This window comes from Chionomys nivalis, chromosome 7 (assembly GCF_950005125.1).
Source record: "Chionomys nivalis chromosome 7, mChiNiv1.1, whole genome shotgun sequence".
In the NCBI taxonomy this organism is placed as follows: Eukaryota; Metazoa; Chordata; class Mammalia; order Rodentia; family Cricetidae; genus Chionomys; species Chionomys nivalis.
The window spans coordinates 55705586-55725684 of NC_080092.1; the positions used below are offsets into that span (position 1 = coordinate 55705586).

The 20099-nt window shown below is 45.3% G+C and overlaps 2 protein-coding genes and 2 non-coding genes across 5 annotated transcripts in view; 3 read left to right on the top strand and 1 right to left on the bottom strand.

Annotated features, from left to right (window-relative positions):
• Positions 1–7034, bottom strand: part of Sgsm2 (small G protein signaling modulator 2) — a 39740-nt gene extending 32706 nt beyond the window's left edge. For both annotated transcript variants that reach the window (XM_057774851.1, XM_057774850.1), the window contains exons 1-2: positions 6775–7034; positions 1418–1493 (exon numbers count right to left, since the gene is read on the bottom strand). In XM_057774851.1, the coding sequence (XP_057630834.1) occupies positions 1418–1493; positions 6775–6831 (133 nt within the window). In that variant the 5' untranslated portion in view covers positions 6832–7034. The remainder of the gene's footprint in view (positions 1–1417; positions 1494–6774) is intronic.
• Positions 7035–7133: 99 nt separating this feature from the next.
• On the top strand, positions 7134–20026 carry Tsr1 (TSR1 ribosome maturation factor). Its single transcript, XM_057774028.1, has 15 exons — positions 7134–8157; positions 8319–8422; positions 9498–9717; positions 9814–9948; positions 10456–10880; positions 12305–12464; positions 12818–12975; positions 14669–14859; positions 16007–16169; positions 16369–16479; positions 17077–17209; positions 18946–19062; positions 19436–19576; positions 19669–19743; positions 19848–20026. Exons 1-15 carry the CDS (start codon positions 7818–7820, stop codon positions 20024–20026), a joined length of 2652 nt encoding a protein of 883 aa, XP_057630011.1. The 5' UTR covers positions 7134–7817.
• LOC130878889 (small nucleolar RNA SNORD91 family) lies at positions 16570–16662 on the top strand. Its single transcript, XR_009057505.1, has one exon. It is a non-coding gene; the product is annotated as a small nucleolar RNA SNORD91 family (small nucleolar RNA).
• LOC130878888 (small nucleolar RNA SNORD91 family) lies at positions 17309–17401 on the top strand. Its single transcript, XR_009057504.1, has one exon. It is a non-coding gene; the product is annotated as a small nucleolar RNA SNORD91 family (small nucleolar RNA).
• Positions 20027–20099: the final 73 nt, after the last annotated feature.

Consider the following 20099-nt stretch of genomic DNA (forward strand, 5'->3'; position numbering starts at 1 on the left):
ACAAGCTGTTCTCACTATGTGTTAGCTTTCTACACTGTGTGCATTGACAAAGCCTAGCACTAAGGCAGAATTCTAATATGCTTCTAGGCTAATAATCCTGGCACTGGAGACCTTCTTCTTTTTCTTTCCCAGGTCTTGGGTTCTGTGATGAAGCAGCAGCAAATTCAGACCTAGCCTTGACACTCAAAAGAGAAGAAAACCCATTTTCTGCTCTTGCAAGTCTAAGTACATTAACAGATGTAAACTCAATCCCCACGAAGATTTGAGGTGGACACCACTGTTCTAGTTTTAAAGGAGCTTACTGGAGGTAACACTAGTCCAAGGTGGGCCTGGCAGGGCAGCACACGCTTACGGTGCTAGTAATTGAGAGGCTGAGGCGGAAGGTCAAGAGACTCAGTGTGTTTAAGGTTAGCCAAGGATAGACAGAGGAAGAGAGGGAAAAGAGGGAAGAACGGAAAGGGGAGGGGGGAGAGAGAGGAGGAGGGGGAAGAGAGGGGGGGGAGAGAGGGAGAGAGGGAGAGAGAGAGAGAGGGAGAGAGAGAGAGAGAGAGAGAGAGAGAGAACACACCACTTGTCTATGATGGCTTTAGTACTGGAGCAGTCCTTTTCATAGCCCTGTGTCACAGCCTCTGCTCACTCACTGACTTCCTTTCCCAGTCACCCTCTGTAACTAGTTTATTCTTCTCCACAGAACTTGTTGTTACATATTATCAAATCTTTTCACACATTTTTTTCCTGTCTTTCTCTCTCTCAGCAGAATGTATGGGCCTGGGGCAGAGACTATGTATCTTACTCTTGCCACTCTGCTGCTTAGACAGTATTTTCTGGAGTGTTGCTGCACTTATGGGAAGGTCAGCTTTGTCTTACTGCAGCCAAAAGCAGGGCCAGGAAGAAGGTTCAGAGGTGAACTGGTTAGTCTTCCTGTTTCAGCCTCTTAAATAGCTAGGAGCACGGGCTTGGGACACCGTGTATGACACGGTTGTGAATGTTTGTTTTTGTTTTTTCTGAGACAGGGTTTCTCTGTAGCTTTGGAGCCTGTCCTGGAACTAGCTTTTGTAGGCAAGGTTGGCCTCGAACTCACAGAGATCCGCCTGCCTCTGCCTACAGAGTGCTGGGATTAAAGGCGTGCGCCACCACCACCCGGCTTGGTTGTGAATGTTTTAACACACTTCCAGGTGTGACTAAAATTTGGGAACTATTGTCGTAAGGTACTAAAATATACAGTTTCTTGTAACCTGAAGGCTCTGATTCACTAGGTCTGGGATGGAGCTCAAACAGACTTCAGAAGTGTTCGGGATGATGGGGACTCACACTCATATTTAAGAGGTACTAAACCAGAGGACTCATCTTTTCCAGGTTCCAGGACCACATGCTCAGTCCTGAGCCTAGGACCCACCACTGTAAAGTGTCGACTCACCACACAGAGCAATGATGTGGCTGCTGTCTTCATGCACAAACTTCCTGGTGACAGCCTCCTCCATGATTTGCTTCACCTGCGAATAAATGGGCATCTTCATTACTTTAATGTATTTATTTTTGCCGGGCTACTGAGTAAACCCAGGGCAAACACTCTATCCCTGAACTACACCTTCAAGCTAGCATTATTATTATTATTATTATTATTTTTTTTTTTTTTTTTTTTTTTTGGTTTTTCGAGACAGGGTTTCTCTGTGGTTTTGGAGCCTGTCCTGGAACTAGCTCTTGTAGACCAGGCTGGTCTCGAACTCACAGAGATCTGCCTGCCTCTGCCTCCCGAGTGCTGGGATTAAAGGCGTGCGCCACCACCGCCCGGCTAGCATTATTATTTTTAATTTTCCTCCTTAGCAAAGGACTCCTGGGGTTTGAGGGTATATCTCAGTGGCTAAGCCTGTTTTGGACAGACAAAGTTCCAGATTCAATTCTTAGCACCAAAAGGGAAAACAGCAACAAAATAAGTTTCTAGGAAGGTAAATAGCTTGGTTGTGACCTTGTGGTCTAGGTTTTGAGGTATTTGCAGAGATGACAAAGATGGGAAGGGTGGAGAAACAAATGTTCCTTAACATAGCCTGCCCCAAGCTTTTTGAGAGGAAACTAAGAGATGTCAAATCCACTAACCAATCAATGTGGATGACCCAGTTTAGACGCAAGGATGGGAGACTATTTGCTCATCCACACTGAGCTGGAGAAGGGCTTCTAGGTAGACATACAGACTGCAGATGAACAACTTGCCCCTCCTTTTCTGAGGTCAGGAGTAGGTCCATCAATGGCTCATCAACTCTCATTCGTTCTAGCTAGGTTTTAAAACTCTGATGCTTTAGGGTTTGAGTTTGTAGCTAACCTGGGCTAACCTGAAGTTGGCCTGAGCTACAGCATGAGCCCTTGTCTCAACTCCCAACCCCCAAAAGGCACTTATAGGATGGGGATGTAGCTCTATGGTAGTGCTTGCTTGTCATTCAAGGTCTCCAGGTTTAATCTCTAGGACCACAAAAGGTGTTCTTATTGTTTATTATTATTCATTAAACATAAAAAAGCTTATATGATAATCTCATAGGCTGGGTGAGTTCTTACACACTGCATACTTTTAGAGTAGGAAACAGAACAAGTGCCAGATGGGGTGGCACATGCTTGAAATCCCAACTGTTGGGAGATGAAGACAAAGAGGATCAAGAGTTTGAGGCCCAGGTTGTCTAGATGGCTCATCAGGTAAAAGTTCTTCCTGAGCAAACCTCAGGGAGGCCTGAGTTCAAGTCCCAGAATCCATGTAAAAGTGGAAAGAGAGAATAGACTCTACAAATTGTTCTCTGACCCACACAAGTACACTGTGGCATGCGTGTACCTGTACTCACACACACACATCATGTGCAACACACACATACACACATACAAACTGTGGCATGCGTGTACCCATACTCACACACACACACAACATGTGTGAGACACACACACACACACACACACACACAGAGGCAGTAAAGTTGAAAGAAGAGTTCAAGGCTAAGGTCAACCTGAGTCACACAGTAACTCCAAGGCTAGTCTGGACTAGGATACCTTGTCTTAAGCAGCAAAAGAAACAACGTATAACCTGTGTGCTGGAGCACCTTGCTTTATCATTCCCCCACCCCAGTCATCACCTTTTCCTAGGAATACTCAAATACCCACTATCTTTTTTTCTTTTCCTCTTTTTAATTTCATTATTATTATTATTTTGGTTTTTTTGAGACAGCATTTCTTTTGTGTAGCCTTGGGCTCTGTAGACCAGGTTAGCCTTGAACTCACAGAAATCCACTTGCCTCTACTTCCCAAGTGCTACAACTAAAGGTGTGTGCCACCACCAGCTAGCTTCTTTTATTTTAAATTTTAATTATTATTCTCTGTGTGTGTGGGGGGGTGTAACTGAACCCAGGGCCTTGTGCATGCGGGGTAAGCAGCAGAACTGAGCTTCTGTTGTTTGGAGACAGGATTTTACAATGTAGCCCTTGGCTGGCCAGGAACTCACTAGAGAGACAATGCTAGCCATGACTCAAAGACACCTGCCTGCTTCTGCCTCGAGGCATGAGCCACCTAGCCCAGCCTCAAACCTCTTCTTTTTTGAGACAGGATCTTACTAAACTCCCTATGCTAGCCTGGAATTTACTCTTGTATCCCATGCATGCTTTGAACTTTTATTACCACTGCCTTTGCCCTGCTGGGATTACAGGGATGTGACACCAGCCCCAATCTCTGAGTTCTTACGTTAGTTTTGCAAGTTTTATACTAAAAAGAAAAAAAAAATAATGAAATAACAAAAAGTAGTGTTTTGCGATTTGTTTCTTTTGCTTGAGTGAACGATTATGAGATTCGTTTCTGTCATGTATTGCTATAGATTGTTCACTTCTAATTGTGTGAAAATACCACAGTTGACTGGCATTTAGGTATTTTCCAGCTTGGAGTTGTTATGAATCATGAACACCTGGACTATCTTCTGGTAAACATGTGCTGGCTATTTAAAAAAAATTTTTTTTTTTTTTTTTTTTTTTTTGGTTTTTCGAGACAGGGTTTCTCTGTAGCTTTGGTGCCTGTCCTGGAACTAGCTCTTGTAGACCAGGCTGGCCTCGAACTCCCAGAGATCCGCCTGCCTCTGCCTCCCGAGTGCTGGGATTAAAGGCCTGCGCCACCACTGCCCGGCTAAAATTTATATTTCTAGGCAAGGATTTTGGATGCATATAATCTGCTTTACCAGATACCGCCAAAACGTTCTCCAAAGTGGCTGTAGCAATTTACACTCCCATCATCAGCATGAGGTTCTAGTTGCACTTACGCCAGATTCCATGGGGAATCTGCCAGGAGACAAAGAGCCACCACTGGGAATCAGAGATGGGTTCCCTCAACCACAGCATAAAGAAGATTTAAAAAATATAAACGCACAGGAAAAGTAAGTCATAGCAGAGACAGTCCTTATCTTTTTAAGAACTTAGTTATCTTTATGGGTATGAGTATTTTGCCTGCATGTATGTCTGTGCACCATGTTTATGTGGTACCTGCAGGGGCTAGAAAAGGACATCAGTTCCCCCGGAACTGGAGCTAACAGTTGTTAGCTGCCATGCTACTTCTGGGACTCAAATCGGAAGAACCGACAGTGCTCTTAACCACAGAGCAAGCTCTCCAACTCTGTTTTTCATTATGTAGCCCAGACTGGTCTCAAACTCACTATATAGCCTAGCCTTGACTCAAACTTCCCACAATTCTTCTGCTGCGGCTCCATGAGTGCTGGAGTCTTAGGCATATATGCTCCCATGTTCAGCATTAGTCCCTGTCTGTCATCCTTTGGACAGGATGCAGCATCCTGATGGTGCCCTGGCTCCCAAAGGGTTCTGTTTGTTTTATCTATTTACTTATTATTTATTTTGAGATAGGATCTCACTGTGTAGCCCTGACTGGGCCTGGGTATCATAGAGTTCCATCTGCCCTGAGTGCCGGGATTAAAGGTATACACCACCATGCCAGGCCAAGGTCCTCTCTTAACATGCACAGTATTATATGGAGGGTGGCAGAACACCTAAGGCCTAAGGAGGAAGAAGGACCCGGAGGTTCGTTCCTGCTGGAACTGCTCATGGTTAGTGGTGAGGTAAATGAGGATCAGATTGGATGATTCTTGCATTCCAAGCTGTTACAAGCTTCCCAGGGTGGTCTTTGCAGGAACTCAACAACTAAAGAGCTACAGGTATCTGAAGCAACAGGAGGGACATATATTGGGTTATGAGAACCAACTGATGCTTTTGGGATTGGTTCAGAGGTCCTCTGTGAAAACAAGCTTGCCTACAGTCCTCAGCTGTCTCTTGTAGGAGAGGAAAAGAGCATGGTTGTCTGTAAACCAAGCACTAAAGGGGGAGATGGTGGAGTCGAGAGAGGCAGACTTGGCCAGGAGGATACATTCTTGCAACACACATTGTTCTCAAAGCAATCAGTCGTTCTTGAAACACTGGGAAGAAAATCATGTTCTCAAAAGCATTATTCCAACATACCTAATCAATTCTCAAATTTGGGTCTCAAATAATTCTAGTTCTGTACACCTGCCCTCCCCCAGCTCTGTCTTTAGACTCCCTTCTTCCTGGGGATAATTACTGAAATTTCTCTTTGGGGACAAGGCTGGAGCCTAAGACTATTTAAAAAAAAGCCCTGGCCTAAGAAACCCTCACTTGGCCACTTCGCAGCAAAAGCACAATGAAGTTGTTTGCACAAGATAATGGTTAATGCAGAATGAGAGCCCCAAATCTTCTCAAATCCTGAAACACTAAGGGTGAATGAAACAGTATGGTGCATTCATATATTCGCGATAAACAGTGTTATCCTATTTTAAAAAGCGGCGAGGAAACCAAGACTTGAAAGAGTTTAAATAACTTTACCCAAGTTCATAAAAAACTAAGACTGAACTATTGAAGACTCCCACCAGATCTCAATTTCCAAGATCAGCAGATATATTTACCAAATAGAGTGCCCACAAGTGTGCCAGGTCCTGGATACAAAACAGTGAACAAACAGATAGGTGTCTTCCCCTCGTGCAGCTCACACCTGGCCGACCTAGCTCCAGAGGCAGGCTGGGGAAGGAAGCCTCATTCATTTCATCCACACTGCAAGCTCTCTCACAAGCTGGTGAGTCATTCATATGGGCAATCCTCCTCCCCCACCCCCGAAATTGAAATGAGCTTTAAGCAGGGTCAAGGTAAAGGGGATTAGTAGAGAGATTCTTGTTTCTGAAGGATTTCCCTCAAAAGAGAAAAAACAATCTGAGACTTAAAAACCATTCTTAAAAATACCCGGGTGCCTGGGTAAGGAGGTGGGCGTGGAGGGAGAAGCAATGAGGTGTGCGACGAACCCTCAGCCAGCCACGACTCGCTTGCAAGAGGAATACATGAGGGCGGTGTAGGCTACCAGGGAGCGAAGCCCCTAGATCTCGGATTCGAAGGCGCCGGAGGCCCTCGGGGACCCCGCCCCCTCCCCGAGCAGTCCGGGCAATGAATGGGAAACTCGGGTTCTCCGGCAATCGCCGCCACCCCTCCCCCGACCGTGGTCCCCCTGCGCTGCTGCCGTCACAGGGCGGGAGCCGGAGGACCGCCGAAGCAAACAAGCCCCAGGGCGCCTGCTTGACCCTGGACGAGGGCGCTGCCCCGGGCGCGGAGAGGGGCGGAAGGCACAGCCTGCACAGGACCCCGCCCCCGCCCGGTGCGCAGGCGGCCGCGTGCGAGGAAACCGTGACCCTCCGCTCCTGGGGCACCGCAGGAGGGGCGCGAGCCCCCGAGTCCTGACCCCCGGCCGTACCTCCTTTTTCACGTTCCATAGCAGCTTTTCTTTGACTGCGTCCTCGGCGCTGCCCATGGTGCGGCAGGTGGAGGGCAGGCGGCGCCCAGCGGCCCCCCGATCCCCCGCGTGCCCTCGCCGCCTCCGCGCCTCCCGGCTCAGCGCCCCACGCGTGAGGCGGAGCCCCCGCCAGCCGCGCTCCCCGCCTGCCGCCGCCGCAGCCACTGCCCGGTGCTCAGCTCCGCAGCCATCTTCCGAGCCCCGCAGACGTCAGGCAGCAGGCCCGGCCCCTTCCCACAGCCGGCAGGGAGGGGGTGTGTGCGCCGCGACGCGGCGGGGGGGGGGGGTCAGGGCGGGTGCGGACGCCTGGGGGCGTCGGGCCCGGGCGCGCGCCGCAGGGACGGTTGTCATGGCGACGAGCAGGCTCCCGCCCCGAGGGCGCGAACCCGCATTGTGAGCGCTGGGAGCCGGCTCCTCTCCAGACGCTGCAGAGCGGGCGGACTTCTGGAAAGGTGCTTGTGCCTGGGCTGGCCGCTACCTCAGCGAACCGCTCCCGACTTCTGACCACTCGGAGAGGCTCTAGAAGGCCGGAGTTCCCGGCCCTGCGTCTCTGGGGTTCGAATCTGGTCCCACCACCCCTCCGAATGCCGTGCTCTGTCAGTCGCTCTTAGTTGCAAAGCTTGTGGGAGAAAAGCAAGAACCCAACCGCGAACTACGAAGATCCCGAGCACTAGAGGAAGCCCTCACCCTCCTCAGGGTCTTCACGTCCCGTTTGGCTCATCTTGCAGATTTGTGGAAAGAGGGGGGCAGGAGTTGGAGTAAGAGACAAGCTGGAATGGAGCCGGTGAGGGTGAGACGAAACCCTTCTAAGTGATTCGCTTGGGAAATTAGAGTAATAGAGGAAAGAAAAGGTTACTCAGTGACACTATATCCCTTTATAAAAATCAGTGGTACCAAAGAGATCAAGTGTGCAAAATATACGTGACAGGACGCCTTTATTTCTTTCTTCCATGTGATGCAACTTTAGCGTGAAAAAATTGAAAGATGGTCGCAATACAGGTCCAATGTATCAAGAGCCGGAGCCGGGAGTCTGCGTCTGGCGTCTTTCAGCTCAACAGCGGATTGCAGCGTGGGAAAAGTTACCACGACGTATTTTCGGGGACTCAGGCACCCAGCGCTCACAGCCTAGCGAAACAAACCTCGCGAGAAGGCGCGGGAGTCCGGCCAACACTGAGTTCTGTCCCCGGGGCCGGAAACGCGCGGGTCCTGCCGGAAGTAGTGTTTACTCGGTGCACGTGGGACGCAGAATGGCGGCTCACCGCTCGGGCCCGCTGAAGCACCAGAATAAACCTCATAAAGGCTGGCGGCACCACGGCGGTGCGTCCGCACAACGGGACAGTAAAGGTGAGTGGACAGAGGAGGAAGAAAGGCTGTTTAGCCGATAGCTGTGCCGACACCGAGACTAGACTTGGGACGCTTGCCAAAGGCTCTAAGGAGCGCAGAAAGGTTCCTGCTCGTTAATCAATGGTGCGGAGCGGAGCAGTCACTTATGATCTGCCTTCCAGGCCGTGTAGGACCGAAAATCTTGTCCAAGAAGCTGAAGAAGCAGCCCAGCCGAGTAGACCAGAGGCATCGCGCCTGCCAGCTCCGAAAGCAGAAAAGGGAGGCGGTGAGAGGAGTGGGGGTTGGGAAACGGTGCGGCTTCTGAATGGTTTTCGATGGGTGATACCTCAAACTAGAAAATGTGACCGGAACTGAGCTGAAAGTGGAGAATAAACGCAGGGTACATTCGGGCCATGTTCTTTTTAGTCCGAGGCCCTGCCAAACTCCTTGACAAAACATACACATGGCTTTTCGCAAGAGATTGCTTGAGTAGTAGTGGCGCATGCCTTTAGTCTCAGCACTTGAGAGGCAGAAGCAGGCGGATCTCTGTGAGTTCGAGGCCAACCTGGTCTACAAGAGCTAGTTCCAGGACAGGCTCCAAAGCTACAGAGAAACCCTGTCCAGAAAAATTAAAAAAAAAAAAAAAAAAAGAGAGAGAGATTGCTTGGTCCTTGGATATTTTAATTTATTTGGCTGGGGTTTTTTGTTTGTTGGTTTTGTTTTTTGCAGGATAGTCTGATTATTAGGTTTTTTCCTTTGTTTTTCCCGACAGATCCACCGGCCTCTGCCTCCCGATTGCTGGGATAAAAGGCGTGCACCACCACTGCCAGGCTATGTTTTCTTTAACAAATGGTCTCACTCTGTAGCCCTAGCTGGCCAAGAACAACTTTCTTTTTTCTTTTTTTTTTTTTAAATATTTATTTTATTTATTTATTATGTATACAATACTCTGTCTGTGTGTATGCCTACAGGCCGGAAGAGGGCACCAGACCTCTTTACAGATGGTTGTGAGCCACCATGTGGTTGCCGGGAATTGAACTCAGGACCTTTGGAAGAGCAGGCAATGCTCTTAACCACTGAGCCATCTCTCCAGCCCCTAGAACAACTTTCTTAAGTATGTCGACCGGCCCCCAACTCACAGAGATCCCCCCTGCCCTTGCCTCCTGAGTGCTCAGTTAGAAGGCCTGAGCCATCACACCCTATTCTGAAATTTTCTAATGTTTTACGTTAAAGTTCCCTTGCTACTTTACAAACCAGCGAAGAGGTCGGGAGTTGTGCTTTGGTGTGTCAGCATCTATGTTTTTGAGGATGTCATAGGGAACCAAATGATTGGAAAAGTCTCTGAACCTCTGTGTTGCTAGGTTCTGGCAGAGAAGAGGCAGCTGGGCAGCAAGGATGGACCTCCTCATCAGGTGCTCGTGGTGCCTCTGCACAGCAGGATTTCCCTTCCAGAGGCATTTAGACTGCTTCAAAATGAAGACTTGGGAACAGTGTACTTGAATGAATGGGGAAACACCCATACCTTTATGCTTCTAAGCCCTGTTTTGAAACATCGGTGGTTTTTCACATATGCAAGACCAGGTTAGAGTATCCAATATTTTTCTGTCATTATAAGTAGTTCTATTTCTTAAGTATGATGTGCTAACTACCTCTTCTTACCGTATCTGCTGTTTTCAGGGGATCTGCATACTGTATTAGACATGGCTAAAGTTGCTGACACCATACTGTTTCTCCTGGATCCACTAGAAGGCTGGGACAGCACTGGGGATTACTGTCTGTCTTGCCTCTTTGCTCAGGGCCTTCCCACCTATAGTAAGTGTGTTGGAATATTGGGAGACCAGCAAAGTTAATTAGCTTTTTTTTTTTTTTTTTTTTTTTTTTTTTGGTGCAACTCTGATCTGTGCGCAGTGTTTGGCATTTGTGGCATTTGATTTAGTAGTGTGACCAATGGGTTGGAGTCTGCTTTTGTGGAATGTGTGTCCAAATTAAACATTTTTTTCAATTACTTTTCTCTCTGTGTAACAACAGCCCTGGAACTCTCTTTGTAGACCAGTCTGGCTTAACTCAGATCTACCTGCTTCTGCCTCCCCAGTAATTCTATTAGAGGCTTGCACCAACACTGCCTGGCTTAAAGAGAATTTTTATCCTTGTGCTGCCCGGGGAAAGAACAGAAAGATGGACTTAATTGTGACATTTCATTGGTGTTAGCTAGGTGTTGAGCTCCTAATGGTCGTTGGTTGGGATGTTGTTGTGATCTGGAAATGAATTTTCCCATGGTGAAACGGTAAGTCACTAAGCTCTTTCTTCCTCTCCTTCCAGCACTAGCTGTCCAGGGCCTTTCTGGCCTCCCACCAAAGAAACAAGTAGATGCCAGAAAAAAACTAAGTAGAACAGTGGAGAAACGCTTTCCTGATGACAAGCTCTTGTTGCTGGACACCCAACAGGAGGCAGGACTACTGTTTAGACAGTTGGCTAACCAAAAGCAGCGGCATCTTGCTTTTCGAGATCGGCGAGCTTACTTGTTTGCCCATGTTGCTGACTTCGTGCCTAGTGAGGAGAGTAACTTAGTGGGCACCTTGAAAATCTCAGGCTATGTTCGTGGGAGGACTCTGAATGTAAATAGTTTGCTGCATATTGTTGGACATGGTGATTTCCAAATGAATCAGATAGATGGACCTGTGGACCCTTTTCCTTTAAATCCTAGAGTGATTAAATCCCAGAAGAAACCAAGTGTGGCAATGGAGGTAAGATTGATAAGGGTTTTCACTTTGGGAATCAGATCTAGGCCTTGGCAGGCACTCTTCTACTTGGCGACATTCCTTGCCCAAGGTTGTTGGTTTTATTTTATTTTTTTGGTTTTTCGAGATAAGGTTTCTCTAGCTTTTAGAGCCTGTCCTGGAACTAGCTCTTGTAGACCGTGCTGTCCTCGAACTCACAAGAGATCCGCCTTCCTCTGCCTCCAGAGTGCTGGGATTAAAGGCGTGCACCACCACCACCCCGCAAGTTTCACTTTTTTTTTTTAAGAATTATTTTTGTATGCTGGAGAGAGGGCATATTACTCGTGTGGAGGACAGGAGACAACTTGCCAGGATTTGGATCTCTCCTCTTACCTTTTGGGCCCAGAGGATTAGACTCAGGTCATTGGGTTTGGCAGTCTGGACTGTTTTGTTTTTTGTTTTTCAAGTCAGGGTTTCTCTGTGTATTTCTCGCTGCCCTGGAGATTGGTCTATAGACCAGACTGGCCTCGAACTCATAGAGATCCGCCTGTCTCTGCCTTCCAAGTGCTGGGATCAAAGGTATGTGTCACCACTGCCTGGCTTCTGTTTTTTTTTTTTTTTATAGAATGTATATTTGTGTGTAAGTTGGAATAGGATGGAAAATTTAATTTCCAAAGAGGCTAGTTTGCACACTTAGGCAAGTGAGGATTCTGCTAGTTTGAAATGTAAGGCAGTAGACCATTAGACATATGTTAATCAATTGTGTTTATCCAGTACTTCCTAGGTATTCTGCACAGTTGACTCTGCCTTCGTGGCAGATGTAGCCTCTTCTCAGAATTTATTTGAATTAGAGAAAAAAACTAACACTTGTGAATTTAAAAATTACAGTAGCATATAGTTAAGGTGCAGACCTGCTGTGGAAATTGAGAGTACATTAGCAAGTTACACAGGAGAGATCAGACTCAACCAAGTATTTGGAAGAATGAATGACTTAAGAGTTCCACACAGGTTAAGGAATATCTTGGGGACTATGAACCTAGATATAGTGACAAAGTAGAGGATTTTTTTAAAGACTGGCCCTCGCTAGCAGTGGCTGGCCTGAAACATAATTACTGTATAGAACAGGCTGGCCTCAAACTTTGCAGAGATTTGCCTGCCTCTGCCAATTGAGATAAAAGGTGTGCACCACCATGAAGGGTTTGTTTGAATTCTGAAGAGAGCAGTTTGCTTGAAAGGGAATATAATAAGTAGGTAGAAAAGTGTCAGGATTTCTTTTAGAAAAACAATCTCTGAAGAGTTAAACTGGGGATCAGAGTTGAAATACTAGGAGATCACCATTTGGAAATTTGATGTTTTGATTTTTTATTTAACTTGTGAATCTTTCGGGTTACAGTTAGATTTACCGGACTTGGTTAATGTCTGACAGGCAGTTCCCTGCTTTTGGGTTTTAGATTTGTGCTACGGATACTGCAGTCGACATGGAAGAAGACCTTAAAGTTCTGATGAAGGCAGATCCTGATAAACAGGAGACTTTACAGACAGAGGTTACTCCAGATCCGATGGAAGGGGAGCAAACCTGGCCCACAGAGGAGGAATTGGAGGAGGCAAATGGTCAGTGGTAGCAAACATGTTTACTCTTAGTCACTGCTTGCTTATAGGGCTGGATAAGGAAGTGATTGGAGTTCAAATACTACATGTCTGTACCAAGCAAACACTGGGCACAGCTCTGCTTCCTCTCTCAGAATCACTCTAGGCTTGTGTTTTTAACTAATAAGTGATATTAAATCCAGTACAGGGTTTATTTAGCTGCATATTATTTGTTGCTGTGAGGCAGCTGAATTAAATTTGGAAGTAGTCTGTTTTCATGTGGATGCGATTTTCTCATGTTGGTAGCAGGGTGAGAATACAGAAAGGGAGTATAATTAATACTTAAATAATATAAATTAGTTGTGTGGGTTTTACAGACTTACTGAAGCAACGTTCCAGGGTGGTGAAGAAGGTCCCTAGAGGAACATCCCGTTACCAGGCTGAATGGATTTTGGATGAAGGCGGGGAAAGTGGCGGGGAAAGTGATGAATACGGTGATCTACAGCATGGAGATTTTATGGAAGAGGAGTCTGAGGTATGAACATGGGCCATCGGGCCACCTATTCACACAACTACAGAAATACGGCTGTACTCACAGAAAGGATGTTTTTTTGGTTTGCTCTTATTTTGAGGCTGGGGAAATGACCCATTGGGTAAGGTACTTGCCACATACTTGTTAGGATTTCCGTTTGAATTCCAGAACACATGGGAAGTCAGGTGTGGTAGTACAAGTCTGTAAAACTATTCCTATGGCAAGATTGGGTGTAGAGATAGAATCTCAGGAACACCAAGGCCAAGGTAACAAACAAAAGATCCTGACCCAAGGTTGAAGGTGAGGACAGACAAAGTTGTCCTTAGACTTCCACATACATGCCTGTATACTCATTTATATATCACACTAATGCATTTTTGTATTTATATTAGTTGCAGATAGGTGTCTAGGAAAATTAATATTTGTTTAATTGCTTTTGGGGTAGAGATGGATAGATTTCTGCTGAAATATCTGCAAAAAAATTTTAGGTGGTCTTTTTTTTGTTTTTGTTTGTTTGTTTGTTTTTTGAGACAGGGTTTCTCTGTGGTTTTGGAGCCTGTCCTGGAACTAGCTCTTGTAGACCAGGCTGGACTTGAACTCACAGAGATTCGCCTGCCTCTGCCTCCCGAGTGCTGGGATTAAAGGCGTGCGCCACCAACGCCCGGCTTAGGTGGTCTTACTAGCCCATAACTGACCTTGAACACGAGCAATCCTTAATCTTCCTAGAGCTAGGATCATAAACATGTGACACCATGCCTGCTTGCTATTTTGTTTTTGTTTAAGACTTCATACCATTCCTCTAGACAAGTTTTCCTGTATTAGTCCTGAAGTCAACCTGTAGCAGAGAAGAATTTTGAACTCCTTATCTCCTACCTCTACCTCCCCAGTGCCTGGATTATAGAGATACTATGGCATCCTGTGTCTTAGTTTTTGATGTGCTAGTGCTAGGAATCCAATCCCAGGGTTTCACAAATGCCAGGCAAGCACTTTACCAGATGGGCCACACCCCCAAGGATACAGACATACACACATTGTTTTTAGGGTGTATGTCTTTTGGTGGGGGGGTGTTGTTTAAGACAGTTTCACTATTTTGCTCTGTTCTAGAAACTATGTAGAGCAGGCTGACCTTGAACTCACAGTGATCCACCTTTTTCTGCTCCCCAAGTGCTGTATTATTACTGCACCCAGTGCTTTTGTTTGTGGGGGGCGGAGGGATCAGGAATACCTTTCTGGAGTCATTTCTTTCTCCCTTCCCACCATTTGGGTTCCCTGTATAGAACTCAGGTCAGGTATAGAAATGAGGTCATTTGGAAACAAGTGCTTCTATTTACTGAGTTATCTTGCTGGTGCTATGATTTTTGGTTTTCTGGGGGATATAGTCTTAATGAATCTCAGGCTTCTCTAGAACTCTAGCTGAAGATATCCCTGAATCCAGGTCTTGATATTATAGGCAAGTGAAATCTGTCCAGCTTTAGGCTGTGCTGGGGATCCACCAAGAGCTTTATGTGTGCTAGGAAAGCACTCTACTAATTGAGCTACATTGTCTGCCCTTTTTGGGTTTATTAGTTTTTTGAAGACAGTCTTACTCTGTCACCCAAGCTACCATCAAACTCGGTGAATCTCCTGCCTCAGTTTCCTAAATGCTAAGGCTGCAAGTGTGTTCCATAATGCATATTTGTGACCCCCCACTTTACAGGATGAGAGTGGCGAGGAGGAAGAGGAATGTGAAACCATGACTCTAGGGGAGTCTGTGCGTGATGATTTGTATGACGAGAAAGTAGATGAGGAGACAGAGGAGAGAATGTTGGAGAAATATAAACAAGAGAGAATGGAAGAGATGTTTCCGGATGAAATGGATACCCCCCGTGATGTGGCTGCTAGAATTCGGTTAGTCAACAAATGATTTCAGACAAGTTTTATTTAAAACTTTTTTTTATGGTTTAGAACTATGAACAGGAACCAAATAAAAAAACACATTGTCTTTGTCCTTGAGGGGCTAACATTGCTATGTAAGAAGCAGCAAAATACAGGCAAGGTGTAGATTTGTTCAGAAGACCCTAGTAAAGCAGATATACGTAAGTTAATCAGTAAATATTCCTTGCAGGAGTAAATGCTCTCGAGTATATATTTGGGAAAGTGAGAGTGTATGTTTTGAATGAATGCTTATAAAAGGAAAAGCAAGAAAATTAGGTGATTTTTTTTTTCCCCCCTGGAGCTGGGCAGTGGTGGCACACACTTTTAATCCCAGGACTCTGGAGACAGAGACAGCAGAGGCAGGTGGCTCTCTGAGTTCAAGGCCAGCCTGGTCTACAGAGCTAGTTTCAGGACAGCTATTGCTGTTACACAATGTAACCTTACCCTTCTCCCATCCCACCCCACCCCACCCCCAAAAAAGCAAAACCAAAAAATATAGGTGATGATTTTTTTTTTTTCCTGGAAGTAAGCCAGTGTCACTGTTGGGTAAATGATGAGGCAGGTTGAAGAGCCACATTCCTTGACAGATATCAGGTGGGTACTGTAAATACTTTGTTCCCTGTGAAAAGCCTAGGTTGCTTCTGAAATACTTGTTAGAAGCTGTTTTAGGACATAGTTTCTTATAAAGCTATTAGTTGGTAGTTGTTTGCTTGAAAGATAGGGTCTCGTGTAGACCAGGCTATTCTGGGTCTTCCTGCCTCTACCTCCTACGTGTTGGGATTAGTAAGTGTGTATTTCCAAGCCCAGTTCTAGCTCATTAGGATATTTTGATACCTAGTGAGTAATTTTTAGTTTCTTGAGACAGTTTCACTTTGTAGCTCAGGCAGACATGGAACACATGATCCTGCCCAGAATACAAGAGCTAGACCTACAGCCTTTTGTGGTTTGTTGTGCTGTGCTGGGGATTGAACCCAGGGCATGTATACTAGGTAAGCATTAAACCACTTCCCTAGGCCAGAGTACTTTGAAAAAGCTAGAGCCTTGACCATTTTAGAAGCAAGGTGAGTTTTAAGTAGCACCATCTAAAAACCTTTTACTTTCTTTAAAACCTGTGTTCTAGATTTCAGAAATATAGAGGCCTCAAGAGTTTCAGGACATCTCCTTGGGACCCTAAGGAAAACCTTCCTCAAGATTATGCTCGGATTTTTCAGTTTCAGAATTTTATTAATACTAGAAGAAGAATCTTCAAAGAGATTGAGGAAAAAGATATTGAAGGAGCTGAGGTATCTTGCCTTCTTGTCCACCTTGCCATTTGTTTTTGTTTGGGAACAAATAAGGGACAGAAATGATTAACTGAGAAGGTTGAGTCTGGGTGTTGACACTTTCATGAATGGTGAGGCTTGGCATAGATCTGAAGAAAGGTTTCCTCACTACTGGGACATAAGGGTAACCCTGTGCCTGTCTTGTGCTTCTTTCTGGCAGGTCGGCTGGTATGTCACAATTCATATCTCTCATGTCCCTGTCTCGGTGGTTGAGTATTTCAGGCAAGGAGCACCCTTGATTGCATTTTCTTTACTACCTTATGAACAGAAGGTAAATCAGTGTTTTGTGGGAAATGGAGAATTACAAATATTTCTGCAAGGTGTACATTTTTTACACATTGGAATGATTGAGGAATCTGAATAGAGAAGTCAATGATGGTTATGCCCAAGATGTCTGAACCTGTCTGAAGCATCTTAGTGATGCGGTCTATATGCTTCTGAGACTTCGCTAAGAATGTCTTTTCAGATCAAAATGGGGTAGCAGTCTTAAAAGTAATCTTTTATGCCAGTGGTCTCTGCTCTCTAGGTGGCCAGTAGTCATGCACACTGGGAGTGGGACAGCTGGTATAAGATCGTGGAGGCTTGGGTGATGGGTTGGGAGGAGAAGGATATATGGTGATGAGGTAATGTGAAGGTCATTCACTACGGTTGAGCTCTTGTAATGTTAGATGTAGCTTACACGTGTATGGAAGCACTGATAGGCCTATATGCACCTGGAATTTCAGTTGATGGGTAAAAAGGACTCTAATGACATCTGATGATGTCACTAACTAGCGTGTTAGAGTAAAACTGGTGTTTGTTTGGTTTGCCTTTCAGGTTAGGCCATTGTTTGCCTAGACTATGAAGCTTTTTCTTATTTGGTCCTCAGATGTCAGTATTGAACATGGTGGTGAGTCGGAACCCTGGCAACGCGGAACCTGTGAAGGCCAAAGAAGAACTGATCTTCCATTGTGGATTCAGGCGCTTCCGAGCCTCGCCTTTATTCTCTCAGCACACAGCAGGTTAGCGTGGAAGCTGCTGGAGTCTTTCATGGTTGAAGGCAGAAAGATAGTTTGAAATTCTTAAGTCTCTGGGGTGAGAGAGATTTTCAGTACTCTTGACTTAGGAGCCAATGATGTTTTTATTCAAAATGTCTGAACCTGTCTGAAGCATCCCAGTGATGCAAACTGTGTTGTGCTGAGGCTTCTACTATGAGTATTGTTTCAGAGTTGGTAGCTTTAGGAATAGAAATATGTTTTGTTGCTGGCTTGCTTACGTGGGGCTTCTGAACAGATCTATAGCTCACTTGCCTTTCAGTGACAGGAGACAGAGATGGTGACAGCATCACTGTTTTACTAAAACATGGCATGTCTTGTGATTTTATTTTTGTCTTTTGAGACAGAGTAAAGAGAGCCTTGAACTCTTTACTCCCATCTCTTCCAGTATTTTTTATTTTTTGCTTGCTTGTTATTAAGTATTTAACTGTATTGTGTATGATTGCCTTGTATTATTTTTATATATTGAGATTTGAGAGACAAAGTCTTAATATGTAGCTCAAGCTTGCCTTCCTTGACCTTCAGAATGGTGGGAATATAGGGAGGGGTACATCCCCATGCCCAGCTGGCATGGTGTTATAAAGGCACATTGAGTAGCTGGGATAGAAAGTCATTTGGAGCTGGCCAGGTGCTCAGCACTTGTACTTGTTGCTAAACCTGAGCATCTCTGTTCAGGGAGTGCCCTGCATGATGGAAGGGAGGACTCCTGACTTCTGCTCCAGTGCTGTAGTACATGTGCCTCCACACCCCTAAAATAAACAAAATGTATTTAAAAGCTTTTTTTTTTTTTTTTTTTTTTTTTTTTTTAATTTTTTGGTTTTTCGAGACAGGGTTTCTCTGTGGCTTTGGAGCCTGTCCTGGAACTAGCTCTGTAGACCAGGCTGGTCTCGAACTCACAGAGATCCACCTGCCTCTGCCTCCCGAGTGCTGGGATTAAAGGCGTGTGCCACCATCGCCCGGCGCTTTTATTATTTTAAGAAAATAATAAATGCCTTGCAGATAAACAGAGCTTTTCTGTTAGCTTACTGTTCTGCACCCAACACAAAAGAGGCTTTCTGGGTAGAAGATGCTTCTGCTGGAGACTGAATTCCTGCACAGTCAGCCTGAGTAAAATTTTTGGTGGAGTGAGATCAGATTATCTGGAGGACTCTTTCAATGCCAACCGTAGTCTAAGCTCTAATTCTATCTCCAGTTGAAAAATTATTGATGGGACTAGGTTTTATGTTTTAGTTGTATTTATGCAGGGGAAAAAATGAGAGTAGTATAGAGAAACACAAGATGAAGCTGGTAATCCTAGCCCTTGAAAAATATGGAGAAAGGTACACAGTAAGTTCAAGGCCAGCATGCAGTACATAAACCTGTCTCAAAACAAAGCAGACTGGAGCTTACAGATGACCTGGTTCAGTTCCCAGTACCTACCACACTGATCAGCTTAGAGGCACCTACACATGCATACCCACATGGATATATATACCCATACCCAGACACATAGTTAAATAAAAACATAATTGTAAACACCAGTGCTTTTGGTTAAGAGTTACAGTTAGGCTGAGAATATGATGTAGATCTATAGCATTACCATAACTTTAAAAGGTGGGTCTATGTGTGGCAGCAGCAAAGCTTTTGACAGCCTTTGCATTGCTTATGGTTTCTCAAGGTTTTTCACTTTTCTTTCTATTTATTTTGGACTCTTACTATGGAAGCTGATAAACATAAATTTCAGAGATTCCTGACTGCTGATGCGGCCTTAGTGGTGACAGTGTTTGCGCCAATCACTTTTCCTCCTGCATCTGTGCTACTTTTCAAGCAGAGAAGCAACGGTATGTTGAATTCTAAATGTTAAATGATAAACCTACTAGGACCATAACTTTTTTGTAATTACACCTGGGGTCTAACTATATTAAGGTATGCTGGTGGTTTTTCCAAATACAAATTTCAACCTCATTGAGGGTGTAAGCAAGCCCAGGTGATAAGCTAGTTCTTTCCTGTTGGCACACTTTAGTAGAGACTGCTTGGAGTACTATTTTTAAGGTGCATTTGGGGGGCAGGCTCAATAGAAATTTTTTTTATTGGTCTTTTATGGCCTCAGAAAGGTACACTTCTCCAAAAAAGTCTCGCATGGGTCTTTAAAACAGATGAGAGCAGTAGCTGAAGGGCGTGTCCTGTAGATTAACCGCTGCTCTCCTTTCATAGGAGTGCACAGCCTCATTGCTACGGGCCACCTGTTATCAGTGGATCCAGACAGAATGGTCATCAAGAGAGTTGTTCTGAGTGGTCATCCGTTCAAAATTTGTACTAAGATGGCAGTGGTGCGTTACATGTTCTTCAACAGAGGTAGGCATGAATCACGAGAGGGATCTCATTCCCTTTGGTGGGAAGACAGGCTTGACGCTGTTTGATTTTGTGTCTGTGTTTTCCATTCTAAGAGGATGTGATGTGGTTTAAGCCTGTGGAACTGAGAACCAAGTGGGGCCGCAGGGGACACATCAAGGAGCCTCTAGGTAAGAGTCTGGGAGTCCCCAGCGTTACTAAGGGACTATTGGGCTGTAAAGTTCACTGCTTTAATGCCTGCTTTATTTTAACCAATTTGCTGTTTTCCTTCTAGGTACCCATGGCCATATGAAGTGCAGTTTTGATGGGAAGCTAAAATCTCAGGATACAGTATTAATGAATCTCTATAAGCGAGTTTTCCCCAAATGGACTTATGATCCATATGTACCAGAGCCAGTACCGTGGGTGAAAAGTGAGATCTCCTCAGCAGCATCTGAAGTGGACATGGAATAATGGATTCAGTGGATTCTGTCTGCTGCAGCTAGAACTTAGTGTGGGTTGTGACAAGGCAGTCTGCTTTCTATTT

Excerpts from the sequence above, each read along its gene's own strand:
- Tsr1 (XM_057774028.1), top strand. The coding sequence starts at position 7,818 with ATGTATCAAGAGCCGGAGCCGGGAGTCTGCGTCTGGCGTCTTTCAGCT. Across the intron at positions 9,949-10,455 it reads TCAGGGCCTTCCCACCTATA|CACTAGCTGTCCAGGGCCTT; the intron begins GTAAGTGTGTTG and ends CTCTCCTTCCAG. Across the intron at positions 19,744-19,847 it reads ACACATCAAGGAGCCTCTAG|GTACCCATGGCCATATGAAG; the intron begins GTAAGAGTCTGG and ends TTTTCCTTCTAG.